Below are 27,610 nucleotides of genomic sequence, written 5' to 3' on the forward strand. Positions count from 1 at the left end.
AAGAAGACAAAATTAAAATGTATCAGAGATTATAGAGAAATTTTTAAAGAAAAACATATCTGCAGTTCATGATTCCAGGGTTCTGGGATCGAGCCCCGCATCGGGCTCTCTGCTCAGCAGAGAGCTTGCTTCCCTTCCTCTCTCTCTGCCTGCCTCTCTGCGTAGTTGTGATCTCTGTCAAACAAATAAATAAAATCTTAAAAAAAAAAAGAAAAACATAGCTGTCGGGCACGAGATAAAATACCTATCTTCTCTGCTCATGTTACCTACACATGTGAATATAAATGCCTAGCATGCGAAGTCTGGGGCATTTTTGGATTGGGGAATTTTAGTACAGGGCACAGAGTAGCATCATCTGTAAATAATGTTTAATGAGCTAATACTATTACAGGGGGATAACCATAACCTTAATTCTTTCCCTAAAGAGAAGCATTCTAGAATTTTAAAGCTTAAATAAAAAAATTTTAGAGCTGAAGTTATTCACATTAAATTCACAATAAATAAATCAGACACTGATCTGATTATATTCACTAACTTACTAAAAAAACCTTTTCTTTTTTTTTTATTAACCAGTTTTTAAAATTTGTCTTTGAAGAAACAATTAATAAACCCTTATTCATGGCCTTCTGAAATACAAGCCTGAGAAAATGGGTTATTACATGCCGAGCATTTTCAATGTATAAACTACTGTGTCTCATAAATAAATAGCATCATCAAGGTAAACAGAATTTTATTCTAAAATACTCTGAAAGTACACACTGGTGACTACCGTTTTGTTAAGTACATACTATTCTGCTATTAATTTGTAAGTGTATTTCCAAATGGTCCTCTACTTGATGATACACAGTTAGTCTAATTGTACACAGATGAAAGTACATTCCTCGAATGCATCCCACAATTCTGTATGGGTATTACCACAATTGGTTCAAATTTTTATAAAGATTTTACTCATATTCTTTGTTCTCAGGTTAAATAAACATTAGATCTACTTCCATGGGAAGTGTTTTTTAATAATTATCTTGTGAAAGTCTAAATTTACTGATGAATTATTCTTATAACTTAGCTAAGGATTGTAAGAAACATTCCATAGTCAGGCTATCTCCATTATCAGAAAGAAGGAATGAGTCAAAGATGAGATGAGAAACAAGAACTTGTTAATTAATTTTCCAAGAAATATAATTAGGAAGCAAGGAAAGTACAGAATTATTTAGTAATGGTTAAAAACCCCAGAAAAACAAAAGGAAGAAAAATCAATGATACAACTCTGTGCTCAAGGACTCTTTTTAACTGTCATAAAAATTGTCAACGACAACTCGTGTCACATTTCTCATGACAATCAGTAAATCATGAGAGTTTATTTAGTGAAAAATTCTATACCTGGATTCAAAGTTCAAGACTAATTTAGAAATCTCTGCCACTGCTAGCAGGCTGTAAATACGAGGTGTCAAGAAAAAACATCAGCTTTCCATGCAATGTACGTGGATTTCCGAGCAAGATCTCTTTTCACTCTCACGCGCGGATATCCATCTGACCAAATCAGGTCAGTCTCATGTCAACTGTTACCTGTGAATCATATACTCCAGAAGCCAGGTGAAAGAACTAAAGACTTCACAGACCATCCTTCTCCCAAACAAGTAAATAGACTCCTACCCCCAAAATCTCTAAGAAAACAATATATTCTAAATTCATTTTGGAACAGTACTTAAGCAAATTTTCCATATTTCCATGTGAGATAAACCAGCATCACATATTTTCCCAGTGTAATGAGAAATGAAAGAAATCAGTACCTCTCCCAAGAGCTGCTCTCCGGCAGCAGGGCTCTCCTCCCCATCACTCTGTGCTACTTGGTCAGAGTCTTTAAGAGCCTTTGGTACACAAAACAATTACAAGGGAAGTTGAAGAATGTAGCATTAAAAGAATATTAGTGACTAAGACAGACAAAAGACCCAACCAACAACATTCAGAGCTAGTTTCATTATAAGAAGCAACACTAGGTATACTGACGTAAGAAATACTATTAGAGGAAAAGCAAAGAACCGTTACTGCTAAGACCTTTCCTTTTTTCCCATCAAATGTCCCCCAGGAACAAAGACCTTAACTTAAATATCTGAGCAGTCACTGATATTGTTTTTCCTCTTTTGCAAAATTCAAGTATCATCAAGAGAAAGGAATACTCTCTACCAGCTAAACTGACCTTATTTTAAAATGAGAATTCACTTATTAAACTACCTACAATCAGTATTTATTTTTACACTGTAAAGCAATAAAACAGACACATATCTGAAATTGCATTTCCTTCTGTGTTATGACCTAAGACAAATTTTTGGAAGTAGCTATTTTTAAAGGCCTTCTTACCGCATTCGGTCCGTCCACTTTGCTCAAGGCCACAGCGATCTGAAATGAAAACAGCGACTCGCCTGCTATACGGAGCTCTGCTCAAGGCCCAGAGCACATGCCACCTCCTTCTCCCTCTTCACCGGCAAAAACCCACCAAAGTTCAGATTGGGAGCGTGTGTTTACGGAAAGAAGAGAATCTGCTATTCCACCCAAGCCTAAGCTCAAAGTAAGCATGTTTTCTTCTACTTTCTTTTAAATAACTATAATTAATTTTAAAAACTTCCTTCAAGTACTCACTATGGAAAGAACTGCTATTAGAAGATTCTATTTTCTCATTTTTGCTATTAGGCATTTAGTAAAACCTTCACATTGACCTCTTACAAACTTGTAAAAGTTAAAGCACCAGGAAGTCCAGACTAATAATAAAGTTAAATACAACAAAATCGAAAGGCGTGAGCAAAGACACAGCCAGTAAGCTGCAGGGCTGTGCGGTGCCACCTTCAGCGCGCCGGGCACCAGCCCTGCTCCGAGGACAAAGCAGCCGCGCCCCACCCTGCACGCGGCATCCAGCAATGCTATAGAAAACTCGGGTTGCTTTCCAAGAACAACAAAGGGCTTAGACAAATTACGCAAAGAATCTAAAACACTTCCTTCAAGGTTTCCTTCAAGAGGCTGAGTGTTTTTCGGGCTGCTCCCGTCAGTACCCTGGAAGGAGTAACGAAGCCCCTCTGGGGGAAGAAAGCTGTGCAACGGGAGGACGACTTTCTCTTTTTAAAAGGGAATCTTTCTCTAAGTTAAAATGTTAAGTGACTCGGTTGGACTTTCGCTTATTCAGGTTCAGTACAATATTTCGCCCTTGTTCCAAAATGTTTACTGGCTGTCTGTCGGCTGGACAAACCGCAGAGTCTGGGAGTGCGGACTAAAGGCAAGAATGGCGAGAGCCGAAAACTGGGCTCATCTGGACCAGGACTCGGCTCTTCACCGCGGAAGCTGTAGTGAACACGGGGTGGTCTCTAACAGTTCCCTTTTTCTCAAAAACTTCCCCCAGGGCCACTGGTTGTGCACCCTCTTAAAATCTCAGTGTTACTTCCAGTGTCTGAAGTTGACAGCCTCTTCTCTTTCAAGGCCCAATTCTACCTGACACGACACAGCTCTTTAAATCGAATCTGGAGTCCAGGCGATTCTGGCAGCTTTTAAATCCAGGTACAAGGTGGAATTTAACGATATGTACTTGGAACTCTGGCAACCAAACAAATTCTTATTAAATATTTATTGAATGACTTGAGATTACCTGTACAGAAGTTTATAAAAAGAACATGTAGGCTACATAAATATTTTACTTGCATAAGCACAGCCCTTTAACTTCCCCAGAAATTTACCTTCTTTCCTAGGTCTTCTTTTCTGTATCCTAGAAGTTCAAGGTATTTTCCCCGAGAATCATCCTCAAAGTTTACCTTTAAAGAAGACATACTCTTGAAATACAGACATGTCTTTAGATTTTTAATTACCTGATCAAACTGCAAGTAGAATTATTAGAAATTATAAAAATTAAAGTCTACTAAAGTCTACTGTTACCAACTAAAGCTTTCTATACCTACTACATAGAAGGCTTCTGTAAGAAACATTCCCCCATAGAGTTTTCTTTAATAGTAGTATACTAGTTATTAATTACCCTTGTCAAATAAAGCTTACTTTTATTTTACTTTTTAAGGAAGCTCCATGCCGACTGCGGGATTTGAACTCACGACCCTAAGATCAAGAGTTGAATGCTCTACTGACTAAGCCAGCCAGGTGCCCCAAAGCTTACCTTTAAACGATAATTTCTGTAAATACAAGCGAACTCGCGTCCAATGGTTACAGGCATGCAAAACGCAATGCTCCACAGAACACTCAATGTCCTAAAACTCCTTCCCAAAATTAATGATTACAAAATATAAAATTCTGTAATTTCAGAATTTGACCTTACTGCATTTAAGATCTCTTTGGAAAATTTAGTATCAAGAAACAGACACTCCAGTGGAGGCAAAATGACCAACCAGAAACTCTATTTCCTCTTGTCATAAGTGCAACTCGGTAAAAGGAGTGAGAAATGCCTCCAACCTCTCCCCCATGCTTTTCCCTCTTGTCCCATTCTCTGTAACTGGATCTACTCAAGAAACTAAATATCGTTTTTATTAAACTAAGCTCTGTGTTAGAGCTTGAAGATAGGTTTGCCGAATGTTAAATATCTCCCATGTAAATATAACTATCATGTCGTTTTATACTTCTTAAAAAAGTACTTCATACTAGGCTCTTCAAAGCAGAGAGGGAAAAGCTCTTGACATAAAAATATGGTCACGTGCTCTTCATAAGGTTTCTTTAATCTCAAATCAGAAAACTCCTGAAATCACAAGCCTGCAATAATTTCTTTAATTAAGAACAGAACGAGAATATAATTGGGAAGAGTTAAATTTGCAGATAATGAAACTGTTTTAATCTCAACTTTACCTTCAGAAAGGACCACACATTTTTCTCAAACTCAGTCTGAGAAGCCTCGATTTTCTTCTGACAGTAACTGACAAACCCCTGCGACCGCACGACCTGCTGCAGCTGGTCCGACCGGCGCAGGAACTCCTCTTCTGTGACGACCTGACTGACGAACACGTGGTGGTGCGGCTCAGCTCCCTGCTGGGCCTGCACTCTGCCGTTCTCAAAGGTAACCAGTTTGCCTCCGAACTGGAAACGGAACAAAAAACAAAGTCAGTCTGGACCACAAGGAGATGGCCCAGAAGTGTGCTTACTGAAAAGCTTGCTAATGGAAAAGAACCATGGCCTTAATAGCTCTCACTCTGGATAGAAGCAGCTGATACCGTCTCCCGCACTCCACGACCTGACTCCAGCCTCCAATCACGGTTGTTCTTCACACCACCTGCCTTCTAGAGAAAACGTTCTATTTACTGTGCCTCACAGTTTCTCACCTATTTGTTTTACTAACTTGCACATACTCAACTTCACTTCTCTTCAAGGCCCGGGGAAATGCCACCTCTTCCACCACATATCCGCCATCAATATATTACAGATCTCTTTCTTTCTTTTTTTTTGAAGATTTTATTTATTTATCTGACAGACAGAGATCACAAGTAGGCAGAGAGGCAGGCAGGGGCGGGGGTAAGCAGGCTCCCCGCTGAGCAGAGAGCCTGAAGCGGGACTCAATCCCAGGACCCTGAGATCATGACCTGAGCTGAAGGCAGAGGTCCAACCCACTGAGCCACCCAGGCGTCCCTATTAGAGATCTCTTTCGATTCAACTACTAGCTTATATGTATGTGCCTCACCCTCTGTTCTCGGCTCCAAGCTTTAAAGGGAGGCAGAATATGCCCCTCCAAAATATGCGTTCTGGCATGAGGACTACTCCAAGCCAAGGACTACCTGGAAAACAGCAGGAAGGAAGGGCATCCTGACCTCCTCTTTTCTTCCCAAAAGCTGGAGATAAAACTCCCATGTGACAGCTGCCCTCTCTATACCGGGGGGAAGAAACATTCCTATCACCAGAGGGGGAAAGAAACCTGCACAAACAGACCTGGTTAAATAACATTACCTCCCTTTAGTCTCTCTAAATATTTGAGTTACTTTTCCACAACAGCCATTCTTTGTCCAACCTAGTACATAAGCACTAGATTTTGCCACTTGTTTGTTTTCATTTCCCCACGGGATCCCAGGTGTGCAGAAAGCCTGTATGCTCTTCCCCTGTTAATCTGTCTTTATCAATTTAATTCTCAGGTCCAGAGGAAAACTCTAGGAGGGCAGGTGCAAAGTTCTGCCTCTCCTCTACTCACAGGGACTGTGGTTGTGTCTACTTCATTCTTGTACCCAATACCTGCCTTGCACATAGCAAGTAAGCGGCTACTATCTGCATCGTATCTTCATTATATATCAATAAATATATATCAATAAATACAGGTAAAGGAGGAAACAGAGGACCAAATCTGGTTCTTTATACTCAGTCATTTTGGTACAAGGATTATTGTTTTTACATAAACTGAAACACCAACAAAGCATTAAGCACTCTACTTACGGAATTTAACATGAGAATAAAACTGGATACAACAGGCACTTGTAAGCTCTAAATGAGCAGCAGATAATACTACAAATGATACAGACTTCACAAAAGGGCAAAACTGCTGGGTTTCCCCACATTTTAGGGAAGTTGGTGAAAACTGCAACCCCACCCCAGAAACAAAACCAAAACTGGGTTTCACAGGAGGATTTCACAAGAGGCTTATTCACATACTTGGTTCTAGGTAATAATATTACACCATTACATAATCACAATAATGCGAGTGCCATGTCAATTAACTGAATTTACACCGAAAAACATATAAAAAGGAAAAAAGAAAGGAGCATTAAAAAAATAATGTAAGCGCTGCTTGTTAGTCATCATTTTTTCAAACTGACCAAAAGAAAACTTAAATATTGGTACTGAACACAATAAAATTTTTTTAAAGTCTTAACAATATAAAAACTATGTACTTTACAAAAATTAGCAAAAGTAAAAAATTTGGAAAGGAAAAAAATTGGAAAAACTGGAAGGAAGTCTATAAGTGCACTAATTCATTACTGCAGAGAAGAGATTCAATTCGTACTACATGACGTTGATAAATCAAGACACGGATGTTCAGGTAAATTATTTACATTCATAAAGATAATCCTAAAGACAACACAAACTTCTAAAACTTCACTGGTAACCGAAAGACCCTGGAGGGGCCTCTGACATTCTACCGCTCATGTCCACAGAGGGCATTTTCCTTGTACTCTGTAAGAGGAACTAGCAGAGGAGGAAACCCGCGAGCCTTTCTCTGTCCCTCACGCTGTCCTCGGGGAGGACTGACTGGCATCCTTCGGGGAAGAGATGCAGCAGGCTTACTCACGCCAGCCTCTCGGCACTTTTTACAGCTGTCTCCCCGCCTAGACAATTGTCCCCGTGGATCGCTGCCTGCACCTTCAAGGGAAGGCCAAGAGTACCGGATTTGCCCGTAACTAGGTGAGTAAGGCCGCCTAATACAGGGGTGAAGCTACAAACACGCTTACGAAATCCGACCCTGGGGACAGAGCGGCAAACAGAAGGCCCAGCTCTCTGGAGACTACGTTCTAGCTTGTTATCAGGCCGCTAAGGCTGTGCGGCTGAGCTAGAGCCTCCGTGCCCACCTACGGCCGCACTAGAGCTGCTGTTCTGGATCTCTGTCTCTCACGTGGTTCTAAACACGTACGGGTAAGAAAGAAGAGTGTTATTTACAGCTTTATAATACTCGAGTACCAGCCAGAGGAGAAGGGTGAATGCGGATGGAAAGGCGGTCACTCCTCACTCATAAGACATTTAAATACAAAGGGAACATCTCCTGTCTGTCAGGGACCAGTTCAGGCACTGGAACGTACCTGAGAAACAGTCTGTCCTCAAGAAGCTTATTTGACACAGAGAGAGAGAGAGAGAGAGAGAGAGAGAGATCACAAGTAGGAAGAGAGAGAGGGGGAAGCAGGCTCCCCGCTGAGCAGAGAGCCTGGTGCAGGGCTCAATCCCAGGACCCTGAGATCAGGACCTGAGCCGAAGGCAGAGGCTTAACCCCCTGAGCCACCCAGGCGCCCCTGCACACAGTTTTATAATAATAATTGTTTTAGTTACTTAGGGAAGGAAGGAACTAACTGGATGAATGGTTAGTATTCAGTAAAAAAAAAAAAAATGGAAAGTCACAAACAAAGGAAAAGATTCCAAAGCAGGAGTCCGCAGAGTAGATAAAAGTGCACACGAGGGATGAGAACATTAATTACATCCAAAGAACGGATTTATTAGTGACACAATCAGAGGTCTATTTTAGGAAGACCAGACTAGACAGATGTAGTATAGATTAGGGGAACAGACAAGTTACAGTCATGTAACAGTTCAGTGTGATAAGATGAAGAATTAGGCAGAGTAACAGCCAAGTAATAGAAAGAATTAAACCCAAGAGATTTATAAGGAGAGCAGCGTCTGGACCTGAGGAATGACATTAGAGGCCGAAAGAGAACTTCTGAGCCTGATTAATAAAAGAATGATAGCAAGCACTCAACAGTAACTGCAGAGGACATCATTCATTCAGTTACAAAAAAGGTTTAAATATACATATAATTCTATGATGTATATAAATTCTGTTATGATGACTGGGAAAATGAATAATATAAGCTTTTGAAAATTTTTATCTTTTTAAGCAATCTACTTAAATCTACCCCCCAATGTGGGGCTTGAACTCATGACCTTAATATCAAGAGTTGCACACTCTACTGACTGAGCCAGCCAGGTGCCCCAAATAATGGAAGTTTAGTATCTTTGTTTTAGGCATTATTACCAAGGGACTCACTCTCATCGTTAGGTACAACAGGCATCTGATTAGACTGGCAGGAGAAGTGCTTCAAACCTTCGTAACTGTAAGATTAGCAAGGTTATTAATTCCTCTGTGCCTTTCTATTACAACATGGGCTAACAGTAGTAGCTATTTTATAGGCAGTTGTGAGAATTTAATGAGTTACACTATATGTAAAATGCTTAGAACAGTGGCTGGCACACTAATAAATACAGTAAGTAAATACATTTTAGCTATTAAAAAATACCCTTTAGCTACTAATAATAGCACAAATGAAGTTTTCTTGTACCTGTAGGTTGAATGAAGAATGTGACCCAACACTGGACAACAGACTGTTCTAGGCCAGACTTAAAAACAGTAGCGCAGTAAGAATATTTAGGAAAGAACTTTATCTCTTCTTTCTGGTTTGTAAGGACAGCCAGGGTTTTCTAAGCTGAAGTTCGAGGACATTAATATGGCAACGATACAGACGTAACACCAAAAGCGCGGGCAACAAAAGCAAAAATCGACAAGTGAGGCTTCTGTGCAGCAGAGGAAACAAACAACGGAGTAGAAAAGATACAGAATGGGAGAAGAATATTTGCAAGTCATTTATCTGGTCAAGAGTTAACATTCAGAATATATAACAAACCCCTACACCTCAATAACAAAATTCCCAAACAACCTGATTTTTTAAAAAATGGGCAAAAGACTTGAACAGACATTTCTCCAAAGATGACATACAAATGGCCAACGGATACATGAAGAGATTCACATCACTACTCATCAGGAAAATGCAAATCAAACCACAATGAGGTATCATTTCATATCCATTAGGATGACTGTTATCTAAACAAACAGGAAATAACACTGTTACCGAGGATGTGGAGAAATTAGAGCCCATGCGCATTGCTGATGGGAGTAAAAAATGGTGCGGGAAAATGGGAAACTATTTGGAGGTTCCCCAAAAAATTAAAAACAGAATTACCATAATATCCAGTAATCCCACTTCTGTGTATATATCCAAAAGAATCAAAAATAGGATCTCAAAAGACGTAACTGCACACAAATGTTCTCCGCAGCATTATTCACACTAGCAAGAGGGGGAAGCAACCTTAATGTCCATTGATGGATTAACGCATAAAGAAAATGTAGACTATTATTCAGCCTTTTAGAAGTAGGAAATCTTGTCCTACACAGCAACATGGATGACCCTTGAGGACCTTATGCTGTGAGAGACAAAACAATCACAAAAAGACAGATATTACAGGATTCCATTTATATGAGGTATCTAAAGTTGTTAAACTCAGAAACGGAATGTAGAATGTGATTACCAGGGGCTAGAGAAGGGAAAAAGAGCAGTTGTCGTTTAATTGGAGAAGAGTTTCAGTTTTGTAAGGTAAAAAAGTTCTGGAGATCTGTTGCACAACAAATGTATACAGTTAACATACTGTACTGCACACTTAAAAAGGGTTAAAATGGCAAGTTTTTAAAAAAGATTTTATTAAAAAAGATTTATTTACTTGACAGAAAGAGACCATAAGTAGGGAGGTTGGTGGGGGGGTGCTCTCTGCAGAGCAGAGAGCCCGACATGGGGCTCGATCCCAGGAACCTGAGATCATGACCTGAGTCGAAGGCAGAGGCTTAACCCACTGAGCCACCCAGGCGCCCCATTTTTTAAGATTTTATTTATTTATTTGACAGAGAGACAGACAGACATTGGGAGAAGGAACAGAAGCGGGGGAGTAGGAGAAGCAGGCGTCCTGCTGAGCAGGACGCCCCATGTGGGACTGGATCCCAGGACCCTGGGACGATGACCTGAGCCGAAGGAAGACGCTTAACGACTGAGCCACCCAGGCGCCTCTAAAATGGCAAATTCTACGCTACATGTTTTTTTACTATAAAAAAGAAGAAATTGGCAATTAAAAAAAGTTGGAAGGAATAAAGGAAGGAAGAATACACAGATAGACCTTCCTCCAAAGAAAAAAAGAAAAAAAATGCTGAAGTTTAATAAGGGGATGGACAGTGTAAAGGTTGCACGAGAACGTAAATGTACTTAATGCCACTGAACTGTGTATTTCTAAATGGTTAACATGGTAAGTTTTATGTCATCTATATCTTACCACAATTTAAAGTAAAATAAAAAAAGATAAGTTCCCATTTTTTCTGAGAAGCCATTTTGAGTGAGAAAAACTTAACACATCTCAATCCTCTTCCACCTGAGTGACCCTCTAAGAGCACTTTACCAAGAGAAGTCCTCTGTGCTGAATCGAATGCACTTACAGAAAAGGAAGCTCCAACAGGCCTTCGGGTCCACTTGGGTGGCTTCTTGAGAGGCAACACTATGTTATGCTGAGCCGTCTGCTGAGGAATTTGCAATGGAGGAAGGGGCTGTCCTGTGCCAAAGGGATCAAGATTCCCAAAGGACGATGAAAGCTAAAAAACATAATTACATGAGAATTTGTAACTTACACAAAATTTTGTTGCATGTTTTCAAGTCATACGCATGACATATTTTTATCACGAGCATCCCATTAATCAGTAGCCCTGATCCATAAAGTCATCTTCAAATAATTAAGCAAGATGGAATTTTTCAAGTGTTGTAATTGAACATCTTAACACTTCGTATTACCTTGTCAACTTGTTTCTGCCTTAGGCCGTCTGCACTCCCACCCATGATGGAATACACGCTGATCCGCCCGTCAAAGGAAGCCGCTGATAAGACAGCAGGGTTTCTGGGACACCACTGAATGTCAAAGCACCACTGTGTGTTGGTGGGAAGTTCATACAACACCTAGGCAACGACAACAAGGGTCAGAAAACAGTAAAGCCACTCGACACCCAAAACACGTGAATGAGTGTGATCCACATGCGCAGCTTAATGAAACACTTCCTTTTAGAAAGTCTGTTGAACCAGGAAAAACAATCATAAAAATTCATTTGAAGTACAAAAGGAGTCCACTATGGTAAGCTGTTAGGATAAAAATGAATGCTTCTTCAAACTTGTGACCAGATTTAGAATAAGTACATATTAAAAACGAAGGTTTTTCCGTTTTTATTGAGGTGGTAGTAGCAGATGCATCTGAATGACCAGAGCAAATCAGAGTCAGCTTGTTAAAAACTCTAAGAGAGAACGGTCTGGTCTCCTGCCCAACTCTGCTACTTGCCAAGATCCAGACAATCATATTTAGGCTATCTGAAGACCACAGTTAAAAAATAACCTCAAGAAGGAAGAATTCACTGAGAAATTTGGTTTTTAGTCAAGCAAAACCATGTATACATCATTTATCTTACTGCAGAATGGAAACAGGTTTAGCATAAACACTTTAGAAGGAGAAAAATATAGAAAAACTGTAAACAAGTGGTTGATATAAAACCTTTACAATGTAGTAATTATTGCTAACTCAGTGTGATGGTAACTGATGCTCACAGGAGGATAGGTTTTATGTCTGTTTTTAATGATTTTATTTATTTGAGAGAGAAAAAGGGCACAAGCACGAGCAAGGGGAAGGGCAGAGGGAGTGGGGGAAGCAGACTCCCTGCTGAGCAAGGAGCCTCCCGGACTAGGAGCTAGGAGCTAGATCCAGGATCCTGGGATCGTGACCTGAATTGAAGGCAGATGCTTAACCGACTGAGCCACCCAGGCGCCCCGGTTTTATGGTTTTAAGAAGTCAAACTAACTTTGATTTCGTGGGATATTTGAAATGTTCAGTTTTATAAGAAAACAGAATTAAGTAAAAAGGTACCTAGCTGACTCACCTTTAAGGCTTACATTGGTCAATAAGACTCATTATTCAGGTTCTTTAAATCATTGTTCTATTCCTAATTTACACTTGAGTAAAAAAAATCTAATAAACTTTTTATTTCCAGCATATACTAAAAGTTTATGGCTTTAATGTCCAAGCACACGCAACTAATCATAAGCAAAATTCATTTTATCAAATCATAGAACAGATAAAATTAGAACAGTAATTTCCATGATTTTGAACTCACTTGGAAAGGCACATTATAAAATTTAAGATTTTATTATTTGGTCCACAAACATATGAGGGAAAACTTACTTTAATTTTTTTCTCCTATCTTTCCTAACTTGAATGATTCTACCTTCTTTTAGAAAACTTGAAACCACAAATCAAATAACAAAAGTGCTTGTTTCTATATATTAAAACCTATCAAAGAGGGGTGCCTGCTTCTCTCTTTCCTTCTGCCCCTCCCCCATACTGGTGTGTGAGCTCTCCCTCATAAATACATAAAATTCTAAAAAAGTGAAGTAAAAAATAAAACCTAAAAAACAAAAATCTATGGTCTATTGCCAAATACTGACAAGACGGAAACCATTCATTCAACTAAGAAAAATAATTTTTAAAATACTTAACGAGATTTTTTTGCCCATTAATTTAATCTAAAGAGATTAAAAGCAATCAAGTTACATTTATAAAACATTTATATTGAAAAGAAATAAATTTCCCACATCTAAATTTCTATGTATAGAACATATGACAAATATTATAAAGTATATTCCTGCTGTATAGTTCAGAAGAGAAATTAAAAACATACAACTCATTTCCAAAAATCAGAGAGGCTCTTCAGGAATGGTAAGGTAGGAAAAAGACCCAAACCTTGAACACTCCTGCTTTAAAAACACTGATGTCCAGAGATCACACATTAAATAAATCAAACCAAGTATTTCTGAGTGTGGGTCAACATCTTTTATTAGAAATGGGAGGTAGGGGGGCGCCTGGGTGGCTCAGTGGGTGAAGCCACTGCCTTCGGCTCAGGGCATGATCTCAGGGTCCTGGGATTGAGCCCCGCATCGGGCTCTCTGCTCAGCTGGGAGCCTGTTTCCCCCTCTCTCTCTGCCTGCCTCTCTGCCTACTTGTGATCTCTGGCAAATAAATAAATAAAATCTTAAAAAAAAAAAAAGAAATGGACGGTAGGGGATGATTACTAATTTCGAAAATACTATTTCAATGGCTGACTTTCTTGGATGAAACAGGTGAGGGTTAAATAATATTCCTGATAAAATCTCTCCTAGATTAACATTTCGCATGTATCTCTATCTCCATGTCCTTAACTATATTAATGCACTAAAGAATCCATATGGAAAATTTCTTATTCGGCTACCAAAAACATATGTAATAGTGGGGTGCCCGGGTGGCTCAGTCATTGAGCAGCTGCCTTTGGCTCAGGTCATGATCCCGGGGCCCTGGGATGGAGCCTCGCACTGGGTTCCCTGCTCCGCGGGGAGCCTACTTATCCCATTCCCACTCCCCCTGCTTGTGTTCCCTCTCTCACTGTCTCTCTCGGTCAAATAAATAAATAAAATCTTAAAAAAATATATTATAGTAGCTATAGTCTGAGAAATGGTTCCTCCTCACACCTCTCCTGTGTTAGGGTTGGAGCAGAGAATCTTAGCATCTTTTCCGCAGCTCAGCAACAATTCCGGATCTGCCATGCTCCAAGCAATTGCCAAAATCCCCCTATAAAAAACACAAGGTGAAGAAATTTTTAATCTTCAGAAAACCAAGTCTCCAAATGATTCCTGTCTAGGTTCTGGAGACACATGTTGCTAAGAGAAGTATAATTTCATATAATCTTCATGGAAAGTAATTTAGGAATGTGTACACTCTTTGATCACCAAGAAGACATTCGGTATCTTCTCAGAATCAGGAAAACACTGTAAAGGACAAGAACCCAAATTAAGACTGCATTTTGTTTCTAATATTTTATTTTATTTTATTTTATTGAAGATTTTGTTTATTTATTTGACACAGAGAGAGAGACAGTGAGAGAGGGAACACAAGCAGGGGCGTACAGGAGGGCGAGGGAAAGGTAGAAGCAGGCAGCCTGGGATCATGACCTGAGCCGAAGGCAGACGTTCAACGACTGAGTCACCCAGGAGCCCCTCTAAATCTTTTAGTTTTTAAAAAATTAAAATCTTTGTGAAAATTATAAGGACAGTACGACGTATGGCCTTATATTCCTCACTTTGACTCACTGGTTTGGCCACATTTACTGTATGCGGCTTTCTCTCTCTCTCCATACATACACTGAGCATTTGAGAGTTAATTAGAGATATTATGACACGTCACCCCCACACACTTACCTCTGAGGATAAAATCATCCTTCTGCATAACCACAATACAATTACATACTGAAAATATTTCTTATTTATATGCAGTATTTTAAAACATATAGTCCATATCCAAATTTCCAACTGCATCAATATACTTTCTAACTGCTCCCCCTTTAGAATCCAATCACGCATGTCAAGAATTTCAAGCTTGTCAAGAATGCCTTTCAAAGAAATTCATACATATTTAATATCACATTTTAAAGAACATTTATGGGGGCACCTGGGTGGCTCAGTGGGTTAAGCCTCTGCCTTCGGCTCAGGTCATGATCTCAGGGTCCCCCCGCCCCCGCCTGCCTCTCTGCCTACTTGTGATCTCTGTCAAATAAATAAAATAAATTCTTAAAAAAAATTTAAAAAGACCATTATGTTCTTATAGATATTAAAGAAAAAAACATCACAGAATTATAGAGCAGGAAAGGACTGTAAATCTCATCTAAGCCACCTCCTGCATGTATTATTAGAAGGAGAAAACTGAGAAAACAGAGAGTTGATCTGCTCCTGCAGCTCAGTGTAGTCTTCTGTCTTGCTAAATTGTGATCACACCTAAAACTGGCAGTAGATATAGTGTCAAGAGCACAGACACTAGGGGCACTCTAGGTGGTTCAGGTGTTCAGGTGGTTCTAGGGGCACCTGGGTGGTTCAGGTGTTAAGCATCTGCCTTCGGCTCAGGTCATGATCTTGGGGTCCTGGGATCAAGCCCCACATCGGGCTCCCTGCTCAGCAGGGAGCCTGCTTCTCCCTCTCCCACTCTCCCTGCTTGTGTTCCCTCTCTCGCTGTGTCTCTCTCTGTCAAATAAATAAGTAAAATCTAAAAAAAAACAAAACAAAACAAAACAAGGAGCACAGATTCCAGGATCAGAATGTTTGATCAGAAGTCAGCACTTGACTGGTTATGTGATCTAGGCCAAGTTTACCTTACTGAGCTTCAATTTCCAATTCGTAAAATGGGCTAATGGCATCTGTACCATCGACTTGTTATGAGGATTAACTGACTTCATATTTAAAGTGCTTGTACACTTCACATATTATACAAATGTCAGTGTCCTTCCACTATTACGCAAACCTCCCGAGGGCAGCGATTTTTATCTGTTATATCACTGAATCATAGCATAGTGCCTGGCTCAGAGCACATGTTCAAGAAGTACATGTTGAATGAATGAACAAAACCTTATCTAACATGGGAAAAATATTACAACTTATCCCAATCATCCCTTCTTTGCTAAAACGCTGACTGAAGCAGTAATATCTAAACAGAATTGCATTTTACTGGACTCTTTTCTCCTTTACATAAAGTTAAGGAGAGGTCACAAACTTTAAGGCCTCTTAGTGTGCAAATCCACTACCCAGTGGGAAAACAGAATTTAAAGCTTTAGTCTATATATCCTTAAACAAGAAAGTCCAAAAGTACTCAGAAAATATTATAACGTTAAAAGGGATTTATTTCTTGTTTAAAACTGTTAAACAAATACATATAAATTCCCTGAGTACCTGTATATCAATGTTAGGAAGCATGCTAATTTACAATTAAATTTAATGCTACCGGGACACCTGGGTGGCTCAGTTGGTTAAGCGGCCGCCTTCGGCTCAGGTCATGATCTCAGCGTCCTGGGATCGAGTCCCCACATCGGGCTCCTTGCTTGGCAGGGAGCCTGCTTCTCCCTCTGCCTCTGCCTGCCACTCTGTCTGCCTGTACGTTCTTTCTCTCTCTCTCTGACAAATAAATAAAATCTTTAAAAAAAAAATTTTAAGCTACCAAACCTGAGAAAATTTGCAAATCTTTTACTTTTTTTTTAATTTTAATTTTTTTAACCATTTTTTTAAAAAAAGTAATTTCTATACCCAACCAGGGGCTTGAACTCATAACCCCAGAGACCAGAGCTGCACGTTCTATCAAATGAGCCAACAAGGCACCCCACTCATATCTTTTTAGAGAATCTGCACATTTATTACAATTAAAAGCACAGGCACCCACATGGCACAGTTGGTTAAGGGTTCGACTTTTGATTTCAGCTCAGGTTGTGATCTCAGGGGTGTGAGATCGAGCCCTACGTTGGGCTCGGTGCTGTCTCCTTGAGATTCGCTCTCCCTCTGCCCCTCCCACTCTTGCTCTCAGGCTCTGACTCTTTCTTAAAAATAAATAATAAATAAATCTTCTAAAAAATGATATAAAATAGAAAATAAATAAAATTAAATTAACAGCAGAATAACCCAAATTTCTCAAAAATACTTTTAAATTAAAATAGACAATTAGAAATAAAACAAACTTTTAAACCGCTGCGTGTCCTTGAATGTTATGGAAGACATCAGTATTATGATGCTAGTAAACTGGATGATGTCAAGAGAGTTGTCCTACAATGTTGTGGCATACTGGAATTGTAATCTATTCATTATAACTGAAAAAAGGAGTGGAAAACCCTTTATCACATTTTTTATTACTATAATATGAATTGGCTACCATTTTTGAGAACAGAAAATCTGACGACTATTGCTTCAAATACATATAATTTATACTGAATTTTACAAGACAGAGACAAAATAGATTCCTTAATTTAAAAACAATTATCTGATAATTCAAAAATAATAAGTAAATGTATTTTTAAAAATAAAGAATCAAGTTCCTTAGAAGTACAGCATGATACCTGGCATGGTTTTCCAAGACACGGAGTGGAGAGGAAGCAAAGCGAAGATCCCACATCTGGACCACTGGTAATCTATCATCCTCAGAGGCAAGGACCATCTGAGTCGCAACATCGGGATGCCACGCCAACCCAGAGCAATGCATCTGCAGAGAGTTAAGGCTCACAATGTATCAATCCTACTACTTTATGAAGAGCCAAAATGAGCTTAAGGAACATGCCTTTGTTGAAACAAATAGTAGAAAACATCAGCTCAGGCTTAGATCTTTAAAAAACAACAAGAAAAAACAAAACCTAAAGCTATTAAATTTTGAATCCTGACAGCTACCTCCAGAGCCTGCATTTGCAACCTTCAAGCTATGCTGTCTCTTTAAAACTATGAAATTTTATTCAACAGCCTTAAACAGGACTCTTAAAAGTTAAAAAAAAAAAAAATTTTTTTTAAAGATTTTATTTATTTATTTGACAGAGATCACAAGCAGGCAGAGAGGCAGGCAGAGAGAGCAAGGGAAGCAGGCTTCCCGGAGAGCAAAGAGCCTGATGTGGGGCTCGATCCCAGGACCCTGGGACCATGACCTGAGGCGAAGGCAGAGGCTTTAACCCACTGAGCCACCCAGGCGCCCCCCCAAATAAAAAATTTTAATGTTTTCAGTTCATCCAGCTATTTGATACACAGCACCATTCTGGACCAGAATAATTCTATACCAAAAATGAGTTTACTGGTCAATACTGTAACTGGTGGGAAAGTTTTATATAAATTTAAATACAATTTAATACTTTGGGAAAAATGAAAACAGGTAAAAGATTATAGTAACAGTCCATGGGTGGCTCAGTCAGCCAGAAGTCTGACTCTTGGTTTTAGCTCAGGTCATGATCTCAGGGTACCGGGATTGCCCCTACACGGGGCTCCACACTCAGTGGAGCGTCTGCTTCTCTCCTCCTCTACCCCTCCCCCATGGAGTGTGCTGGATCTCTCAAATAAATAAATAAATAAATAAATAAATAAAAGATTATAACAAAAAAGTTTCATACCTTTCCTCTATTTTGTCAAAAAAATCAAGACAATATCTAAAGCAATAGCTACCATTTCAATTTTTACATGGAATAAATTAACAGTATTACTAAGAATTACCTGGACATTCATATCCTACTGAACATTCCTAAAGATAATGGCAATGCTTATTGTATAATTTATTCAATTAAAATTTGTTTTAAAATTCCTATTTCAGGAGCGCCTGGGTGGCTCAGTGGGTTAAAGCCTCTGCCTTCCGCTCCGGTCATGATCCCAGGGTCCTGGGATCGAGCCCCACGCCGGGCTCTCTGCTCAGCAGGGAGCCTGCTTCCTCCCCTCTCTCTCTGCCTGCTTGTGATCTCTCTCTCTCTCAAATAAATAAAATATTAAAAAAAATAATAATAAAATTCCTAATTCATTGAAAAACAGTATCCTAAAGAAATATTTTTCTCAATAGTTTTCTGTGGTTATTGTTCCCCCCACCTTAGTTATTGTTAAGTTATGTATGTATTCTCTGATTTAGGCAAACTTGTTTTTAAAATGTCAAACTAAACAATGTAATGAAAAACAAACTAACAAGATAAAGCCATTTAATTATGTCTAAATTATTTAATAGCACATTAGGACATAGTATTAAGGAATCTGTAAGGTCAAAAATTTAATGTGTTGTACAGCTACATCTACTGGGCAAATGGGAGATATCAGCTCATTTAAGTAGCACCTAATCAGAAAAGGTGAAGCCAGGAGTCTGGAAACCACAAGTTCACAGTCATATAATTACTAGCTGGAAAAATTCATATATTCCAGAGAAAGCTAAAGATAAAAAGTTGCTATCATGCTTTGAGATAGCTAGTCAAGTAAGAACAACCAGTAAAACATGGATTAAGGAATTTAATTAACTATCTCTCTCTTCATCATTAGCAATATTCAACATGTTTTATCAGAAATTTTATTATCTTCCCCAAGGAAAAAAACCTCGATCCAACATGATCGGCCCATGAATAGATAGCAACTGACTTCACAAAATTTGATGTGTTGTCAACACTGACAATATAGAAATAGCTACGGCAGGAACACAGCACGGCTCTGCACATGACAAGTCAATCACGCACTTACCCTGTTACTATGGTCACTGACTTTGATGATAGGTTCATTTTTTCTGAGATCCCACACAGTGGCCCGGCCACTGGGACTGGCTGATGCTAAAATATGCTGAACTTGTCTGTTCCACGCAACGCAGCTGATATCCTCTGGAGGCTAAAAAGGAAGGAACTACTGAAAACCATTTTTCACTTATGATCCAATTAAGTACAAAATCTGATGCTTCTTTTTAAAAAATGAATTAATTAAAATCTGAACCATTTATTCCACAAATTTTTTATATTCATAGGCTCTCAATAAATATAATACAATTTAAAGCTCAGTATACGCACCAATTCAAGTATTTTACCTCATTTAATACTGTCTCATTCACCATCCATTTATTAAGCTCCTGCTATAAATTAAGCACTTTTTCTTAATTTGCAACTCCCACAAGGTAGATAATGAACTACAAAGTAGACATTGATCAGTATGATGGACAACTACGCAGAGCAAAAGTTACAGCCTCGGGGTGCCTGGGTAGCTCAGTGGGTTAGGTGTCTGACTCTCGATTTGAGCTCCGGTCCTGAGTCTGCTGGGGATTCTGTCTCTCCCTTGCCCTCTGCCTATCACCCCCATGTGTTCCCTTCTCTTTCTCTCTCTCAAATAAATAAATAAATAAAATCTTTAAAAATAAATAAATAAAAATAAATGGTAGATCACATGCTAGCATTATACCCCCTCCAAGATAGCCAGAATGCTGGGATCCATTTTAATGGCTCCTCAATCTCAGTAGTCTATAGACCATAAACTTCACAGAGGCAAGCGGAAGACTGTTCTTTCTTACCTTACAGAAATGCACAGGAAAGGGGCTGAGCTGTTTTTTTCTTAAAAAATAAGTTTCCTTTCTAGTCTATGATTTTTATTCCAAGATTAGATATCATCAAAATACTATACAACATAAAATACTATACTATATAAATTCCTGTATTTAAAAAGTAATCCAAGACTTGTCTCTTTTATTCACGACTGCATGTCGAATACATCAAAGCAGTGTCGGGTGGTAAGCACTGAATAAATATTTGCTGTGGAAGTACTCACTGATACTTCAAAGAACACGTTTACTAACACCTTGCTATCCTGAAGGAAAATCAGTAACATCTAAACACTGATTTTAAACAAATATATTTTGTGTGAAAAAAATGAAATAAATAAAGTGTTAAAGAATCAGCTGGTTCTTTTGATTACATCAGAATCAATGCAATACCTGTGTTTTGGCTCCTGGTGTCATTGGCGTTGCAAAGTTGTTGAGATCCCAAATGTAGATTTCAGATTCATTAGCACCAGAGGCTACCAGATTAGTCTGCAATAAGAAATAATAATGAAACAACATTTAAGTATAATTAAGAGAACTCTGAATAACTTCAGAGATAGAACGCTCTATCAGTTTTAGGGTATACAACTTTTCTACTTAATTAAAGAACCAAACCTCATGATTTCCTAAATGCTATGGATAATAATCTGAAACTACAATGGTTTTTCAAAGAAGCATATTATAAGATTCTATTTCACCAAGAAGACAGTATGTCTACTGATATTAAAATACAAGAGATTAAAAAAATAATTATATGGATGAATTCTTAAACAATCATGCAACCATGTGGGGATTATCATTTGTGCAGGAAGGGGATCTGATTGTGAGAGAGAGACAAAAAACAGGCAAAATCAATTACTTTTTCAGACAAATAACTGAATCCTAAAATAATGGTATCTATCTCCAGACACCTCAAAGCCAGCTTCTGCCGCCAGACCCATACAGGGCTAGTAAAATCTCCTGTCTTAAATCCTCAGGTCTTTCTGGTGCATTTACACTCCATTTTGGTCTAGGTGGCAGTACTTCTAGGTTATCTCTGTTGCATACCTTTAGGGTCAAAAAGACTGTAACCCTGTGACATGAAGTACAGGAAGATAATGGGTTTCATATACTGGCTTTCATCTTTTGTTACTCACTCTCATAAGTTCTTTCATCAACTGACACCTGACTATGAAAACAGAGGAATTCTACGGTTGTAACCGCCTATAACCTAAGACACCACCCAGCAAGCAGCTGCTGTTTAAACTCATATACAAAGCAACTAACTATCTCATCTAAAGAGCCGGCACCATAAACTACAGAAATGAAGCTCAGGTTGTATTTCTATACCCTAAGTATTTATTTATAATATAAGAAAAATAACTATTTTAAACTTTCTTAAGATAATATTCATGTTTCGGTTGTTAAGCTCTAATGTTCTATTAACTCAAGGTATTTGCAAACCTATACATTTATATAATTAACATTAAGTTATGCTTAGGACGGCAAAAGTAGACTGACTGATTCTGCGCTGCCTGATCCCCTCCATGGAGTTATCATCATTTACCTTGATCCCAACTCTGAACCCTCCATTATTCAAGAAAATACACTCGCTCATCAGCCTGCACGGGCACACATTTTTAGCTTTCAGTTCCAAGACTGAGGCACAGCAGATTCGTATGCCTATTTCAAATAAGCAGTGCATGTCTCAAGAGTTATGAATAAACATCAGAAGTCTAACCTGGAAAATATTCACATCCAAGGCTCTTACTGGGCCGGTATGCTTGTCATTTTGGGCAATCACAACTTCCTTGTCTCCAGCTATAATTTTAGAAGGATCGTAAAGAATAATATTTCCATTTTCACCACCTGCAATCAGAACTCCAGAGACATTCCCTTTGGAATCCATCTTATGAGGGCCCCAAATCAACTTATGGTACCTTTAAGAGAAAAGGAGTAAATAACTGATATAAGTCAAAAGGATAAGAGAAAGCATTCAAAATTATGTATTTCATTCCATGTGTTTTCATAAATAATCTAAAAACACTGCTGTTCCTCTATTCCTTGTAACCATGCACGACTTGGTGAAATGGCATTTTAGTTTTTATTTATATTCATATGTGCATTTTGATTTTATAATCCTGGAGAGTAAAAAGTTTCTGGTAGAGGTAACATAGCGTCAGAAAGTATACTTGATTTGTGTGTCAAAAGGTATAGGATTAAGAACGGTTTTACCACTTAGAAACTGTGAGACCCTAGGCAAGATACTGAATCTTCCTAAGCTGCTTTTGGTTCATCTGTAAAACAGAGCTCTAATCAATCATTTCCTTTGATATTATTTGACTACAGAAGTACTCACTGACAAGTAGTCTGCAAAGTAGTAGAAGTGCCAAAGGAGGTATATAAAATTTTCTAAGAAAAGTAATGTATTCCAACGGTGGAAAAGCGACATCAAAATGATATCTATTATGACAAGTATCCCCACTGATGGAGAATAAAGATTATGGTTTGGCTAGGAGATGAAAGATGAAGGTGGCATGGAGGTATACAATGACACAAGCGGTGGTGAGTGGGAAAACTGATAGCCAAAAGGTATTTGGAGTTCCCATCATAGTGGGAGAGCTCTGAAAAATATGAGGTCCCATGAGACGCCATGTGCCAGAGTACAATCTCTTCACCAAAATCGGCCAAACTACTGGGACAATAAAGCATATTTTACTACTCAAATGAAAATGTCCTTTTCCTACATTATGATAACACCTTATCATAAGCACTTGGGAAGATGACCCAGATACCTACTGTATCAGAAATCATGTCAACAAAAATCTCTGTGATATGTATTTCTAAATACAGAAAGTACAACGAAAAAAATAACCTACCATTCAGAGATAATCACTTTTAACACCCTCATATTCATCCAACTACCCCCTTTTTAAGCCATGCCTATCCTTTTTTTGGTAAACAGTTGAGAAAAGGAAGTAAGAGACAGCATGCCTACTGTATCATGAGGAAACAACGAGAAAATCGAGCCTCTCCTTCCTATCCTACACGTCAGCTGTCAGTAAACGAGTCAACAGCACACACACCCTTCCTTTACTTCCACAGAAACTCACTCATATACTTCTTCATGAAATACCTCATGTCATTGATGGTCTTCTTCTACGTAGTTTCCAATAACAACGTATTTATAGACAAACGAGGCATCAACCACAACATAATAACCCCAATGATAAATAATGTGAAATTAAAATTCATCAGTCTCATGCCTGTGAGAAGAAGAGAAGGTGGCACAAGACTTCATATCCAAGGACGGGTCAGAAAGGTCGAATTCAAATATCTCGAGGGAAGCACTGGTACTGAATGTTGCATCCAACTGCTGAGCAGATGTTCCTACGGAAAACGCATTCATGGTAAGTATAGTGCAAAAATAAAAGACTCAGAGAAAACCATACAAAACAAAACAAAGTAAATGCACGTTTTCCAATGATCTCACTCATGAGTGCGGTCTTAGTGACTAACATCTCAGGATGCATGCCATTGAACATCGCTCAAATTCCTGTAGCAATGAATTCTGACACAAGGCTTGGAGACAATGTTTGTAAGAATGGATGGTGCAGGTAACTCTTTAAACCTACAGATATCTTAAAAACTCTCTGTAAAAACAGTCTCTTGATTTACTCCGCTTATAGTCATAAATGATGTAACTATTTTTATATAAAAATGCTAGCATCAAAATTGTTCTTCATTCAAATTGGTATTAACTTTTTTTTTACATGTTATCTCATGTGCTTAATATTGAGGAATGAAGATGAAAAGTAACTTTTATGAAGTGAGGAAGACTCTGTAAATATAGTATGATTTTTTTAAGGATTTTATTTATTTATTTGAGAGAGAGAGTGTAAGTGGGGCGGAGGGGCAGAGAGAAAGAGAGCAAGACAGAAGCAGACTCCCCGTTGAGCAGGGAACCCCATGTGGGGCTCAATCCCAGGACCGTGAGATCATGACCTGAGCCAAAGGCAGGCACGTAACCAACCGAGCCCCCAGGCGCCAGTATCATGACTAAGGCTATGATGAACAAGGTGCTGATAACACAGAGGAAGGTCATTAAACTCAGCTGAAAGGGACGATGGAGTTACTTCATTAGGGAAGGAGAAGCTTTCTAGAAGAGAGGGGCTTGAAGTAAGTTGTTTTTTTTTTTTTAAAGATTTTATTTATTTATTTGACAGACAGAGATCACAAGTAGGCAGAGCAGCAGGCAGAGAGAGGGGGGGTGGAGCAGGCTCCCTGCTGAGCAGAGAGCCCGATGTGGGGCTCGATCCCAGGACCCTGAGATCATGACCTGAGCCGAAGGCCGAGGCTTTAACCCACTGAGCCACCCAGGCGCCCCTGAAGTTAAGTTTTAAAGGACAGGTATGAGTAAGCCAAATGTGGAAAAGAAGAAATTAAGTGATTTACACTCTTTCCTCTCTGTGGAACTTACCGGTAGCTAGGTAAATGGGATGATTCTGGGCAGGGCTCCAGGCCTGCATGGCCGTGCGGTCTACTTCCTTTAACTTCATCCTCCTAAAGAAAATAGTTTACATAGAAATATACTGAACATGTAACATAGAGCACAATTTTTTAACACAGAAATACACTGAACCAACCACTACTTCATTAGTCCAAATGCCAAACTGGTTTAGGTATCATTTGCTGGGAACATTCAGTATTAGAAAGAAGAAAAACTTGTTAAATTATTTTGAGACAACTATAGGGCTTTTCTAATTGTTTTACAACTTATAGTCCTTTAGGACTGAAGAATCAGTTTGGAAAAAAACAGAAACAATACAGGGTAGTACCTGAGGGACTGATCTTCCCCTGCAACACACTTTCAGGTAAGGACAGGTGACAGCGCAGCAGAGTACAAGAGAGCATGCAATGAACAAGGTACATCCTCCTGGGCCAGAATTACTAAGTGATTAAGAGCAGTTTAAAGAATTAATTTTAAAGGCTAATTACAGGGAAGAATACAGTAAGCCTACAGATTTTAAAGATAAATTTAGCAGAAATTTTAAGAAGCTGGTCATTCCAAGCTACAACTGCACACACCACTAGTTTATACATTCTCTTTAACGTTACTTTGGTCTAAAAATTCAGCAAGTACTGTGTTGTACCTTAAAACAAAACAAAACAATTTTGTTATTGTACGTGAATACATTCACATGGCACAGTATTCCATTGTAAGAGGCACCATCATTTACTTACTTAGTTCACTACTGGTGAATATGTGAGTCTTTTTTTTTTTTTTAAGATTTTATTTATTTATTTGAGAGTAGGAGAGAGAGAATGAGAGCAGAGAGGTCAGAGGGAGAAGCAGACTCCCCAGTGAGCAGGAAGCCCAATGCAGGACTTGATCCTGGAGCTCCAGGGTCATAACCTGAGCCCAAGGCAGTTGCTTAACTGATTGAGCCACCCAGGTGCCCCTCTGTGAGTTGTTTTTAATCTTTTGCTATTTTTACAAAGAATGCTGAAATAAATACCTATAGGTACATGTTATTTCATTCATGGGCCTGGATAGCTATAAATTTCCAGAAGTAAAACTGCTGGGTTAAAGATAAATTCAATTTTAATTCTAACGGTTATTGCCAAGTTGCCCTCCATGATAACTGTACCTTTTCACATTCCCCTCCAGCCTTGTCAGAGTAACACTTTGATTTTTACCAATGATAGGTGAAAAATGATTACTCTGAGTACTTAACATTTGAATTTCTCATGCCATAATGTTGCGTATCTTTTTTATATGGTTATAGGCCATCCACATTTCCTTCTCTGTCCTTTTCTGTCTATTCCTGTCTGTTTTACTTGCCTATTTTTTTATTGGGTTGTCAGACTTTATTTTATTTTGGTTATGGGTTTTTCCTTTTTACGTTTCACAAGATTGCTATTTTTTAAAAATAGATTTTATTTATCAGAGCAGTTTCAGGTTCACAGAACTGGGTGAAAACTACGGAGCACCCCCCCATCCCTACCCCGGCCCCTCCCACCATAAAGCGCCCTGCACCACAGTGCATTTGCCGGAATCCAACCCCAACCGAGGCATCATTATCAAGCAAAGTCCATGATTTACTTCAGGGTTCTTTGGGTTTTCTATGGGTTTTGACAAACGAATAATGACACATATTCACCCACCCAAATCCATCCATCCAGACTCAGAATATCATTCAGAAGCTTCCCTGCCCTCAGAATTCTGTGTTCCACCTCTTTATCCCTCTCCTCCGTTCTCGTCCTCTCTCCTGGCAACCGCGGATCTCTCTACTCTCTCCCAAGTTTTGCCTTTTCCACAATGTTAGTTATAACTATATAGTACACAGCCTTTTCAGATGGACTTCCTTCACTTAGCAACAGGTACTTAAAATTCCTGTCTTTTTGTAACTTGATAGCTCATTTCTTTTTAGCACTGAAAAATATTCCATTGTATAGATGTGCCATCCTTTAATAGTCAAATTCATCACTTTCTAAAAAGTGGTTCCTGAATTTTGACTAGGGAAAAAGGCCTGCATGCCAATGTTATGAAAAAATTCACCCATATTTTTCTTCTAAGTAAATTCATTTGTGGCTTTTTTCATTTATATTTGACTCAGGACCTGGAATACATACTGCTATACAATATACGTTCAGTTGTGTGTGTGTGTGTGTGTGTGTTTTAATAATGAAAGCATTTATTGAAAAGTCTTTTTCCTACAATTTTATGATACCACTTTTACTAAGTTTCTACATTTAGGTTTACTTCTGGATTTACTATTTATGTTTTATTCCTATACGTATTAGGATGTAGGTTAGGATCTACATTCCCGGATATATTTAGGTGTATTTCTGGATTTCCAGTTCTTATGTCCACTTATTTATTTACATGTTAGACATTCCAGGTTTTTTTTTTTAAGTTTATTTATTTAAGCAATCGCTATACCAAATGTGGGGCTTGAACTCACAACCCCATGATCATTCCAATTTTAGAATATGTGCTGCCAAAATGAGCACAACATGAGATCAGATACTCTCCCGACTGAGCCAGCCAGGCACCCCAAGCACTGTCCTGTTTTCAATACTCAGACTTTATAGGAACATGATCCCCATAACCCTTATCCATTGCTTCTCTCCTACACTGTTTCCCTTGCTATCACTGTTTATTACATAAACTTTGAACAGTTTTTGTCTAATTCCCAAAAAA

The 27,610-nt window shown here is 38.7% G+C and overlaps 1 protein-coding gene across 23 annotated transcripts in view; it reads right to left on the bottom strand.

Moving 5' to 3' along the window:
* SEC31A (SEC31 homolog A, COPII coat complex component) overlaps positions 1 to 27,610 on the bottom strand; it is an 80,987-nt gene that overhangs the window by 44,786 nt on the left and 8,591 nt on the right. For 9 of the 23 annotated variants that reach the window (XM_059386128.1, XM_059386007.1, XM_059385994.1 and 6 more), the window contains exons 2-14: positions 24,884 to 24,966; positions 23,670 to 23,793; positions 22,145 to 22,343; positions 20,818 to 20,913; positions 19,587 to 19,727; positions 17,462 to 17,604; positions 14,067 to 14,166; positions 11,319 to 11,480; positions 10,970 to 11,122; positions 4,825 to 5,052; positions 3,717 to 3,791; positions 2,356 to 2,394; positions 1,788 to 1,865 (exon numbers count right to left, since the gene is read on the bottom strand). In XM_059386128.1, coding sequence (XP_059242111.1) covers positions 1,788 to 1,865; positions 2,356 to 2,394; positions 3,717 to 3,791; positions 4,825 to 5,052; positions 10,970 to 11,122; positions 11,319 to 11,480; positions 14,067 to 14,166; positions 17,462 to 17,604; positions 19,587 to 19,727; positions 20,818 to 20,913; positions 22,145 to 22,343; positions 23,670 to 23,793; positions 24,884 to 24,962 — 1,617 coding nt within the window. In that variant the 5' untranslated portion in view covers positions 24,963 to 24,966. The remainder of the gene's footprint in view (positions 1 to 1,787; positions 1,866 to 2,355; positions 2,395 to 3,716; positions 3,792 to 4,824; positions 5,053 to 10,969; positions 11,123 to 11,318; positions 11,481 to 14,066; positions 14,167 to 17,461; positions 17,605 to 19,586; positions 19,728 to 20,817; positions 20,914 to 22,144; positions 22,344 to 23,669; positions 23,794 to 24,883; positions 24,967 to 27,610) is intronic. The other 14 variants (XM_059386148.1, XM_059386076.1, XM_059386048.1 and 11 more) reach the window with 2 other exon arrangements.

This window comes from Mustela nigripes, chromosome 1 (assembly GCF_022355385.1).
Source record: "Mustela nigripes isolate SB6536 chromosome 1, MUSNIG.SB6536, whole genome shotgun sequence".
Lineage (NCBI taxonomy): Eukaryota > Metazoa > Chordata > Mammalia > Carnivora > Mustelidae > Mustela > Mustela nigripes.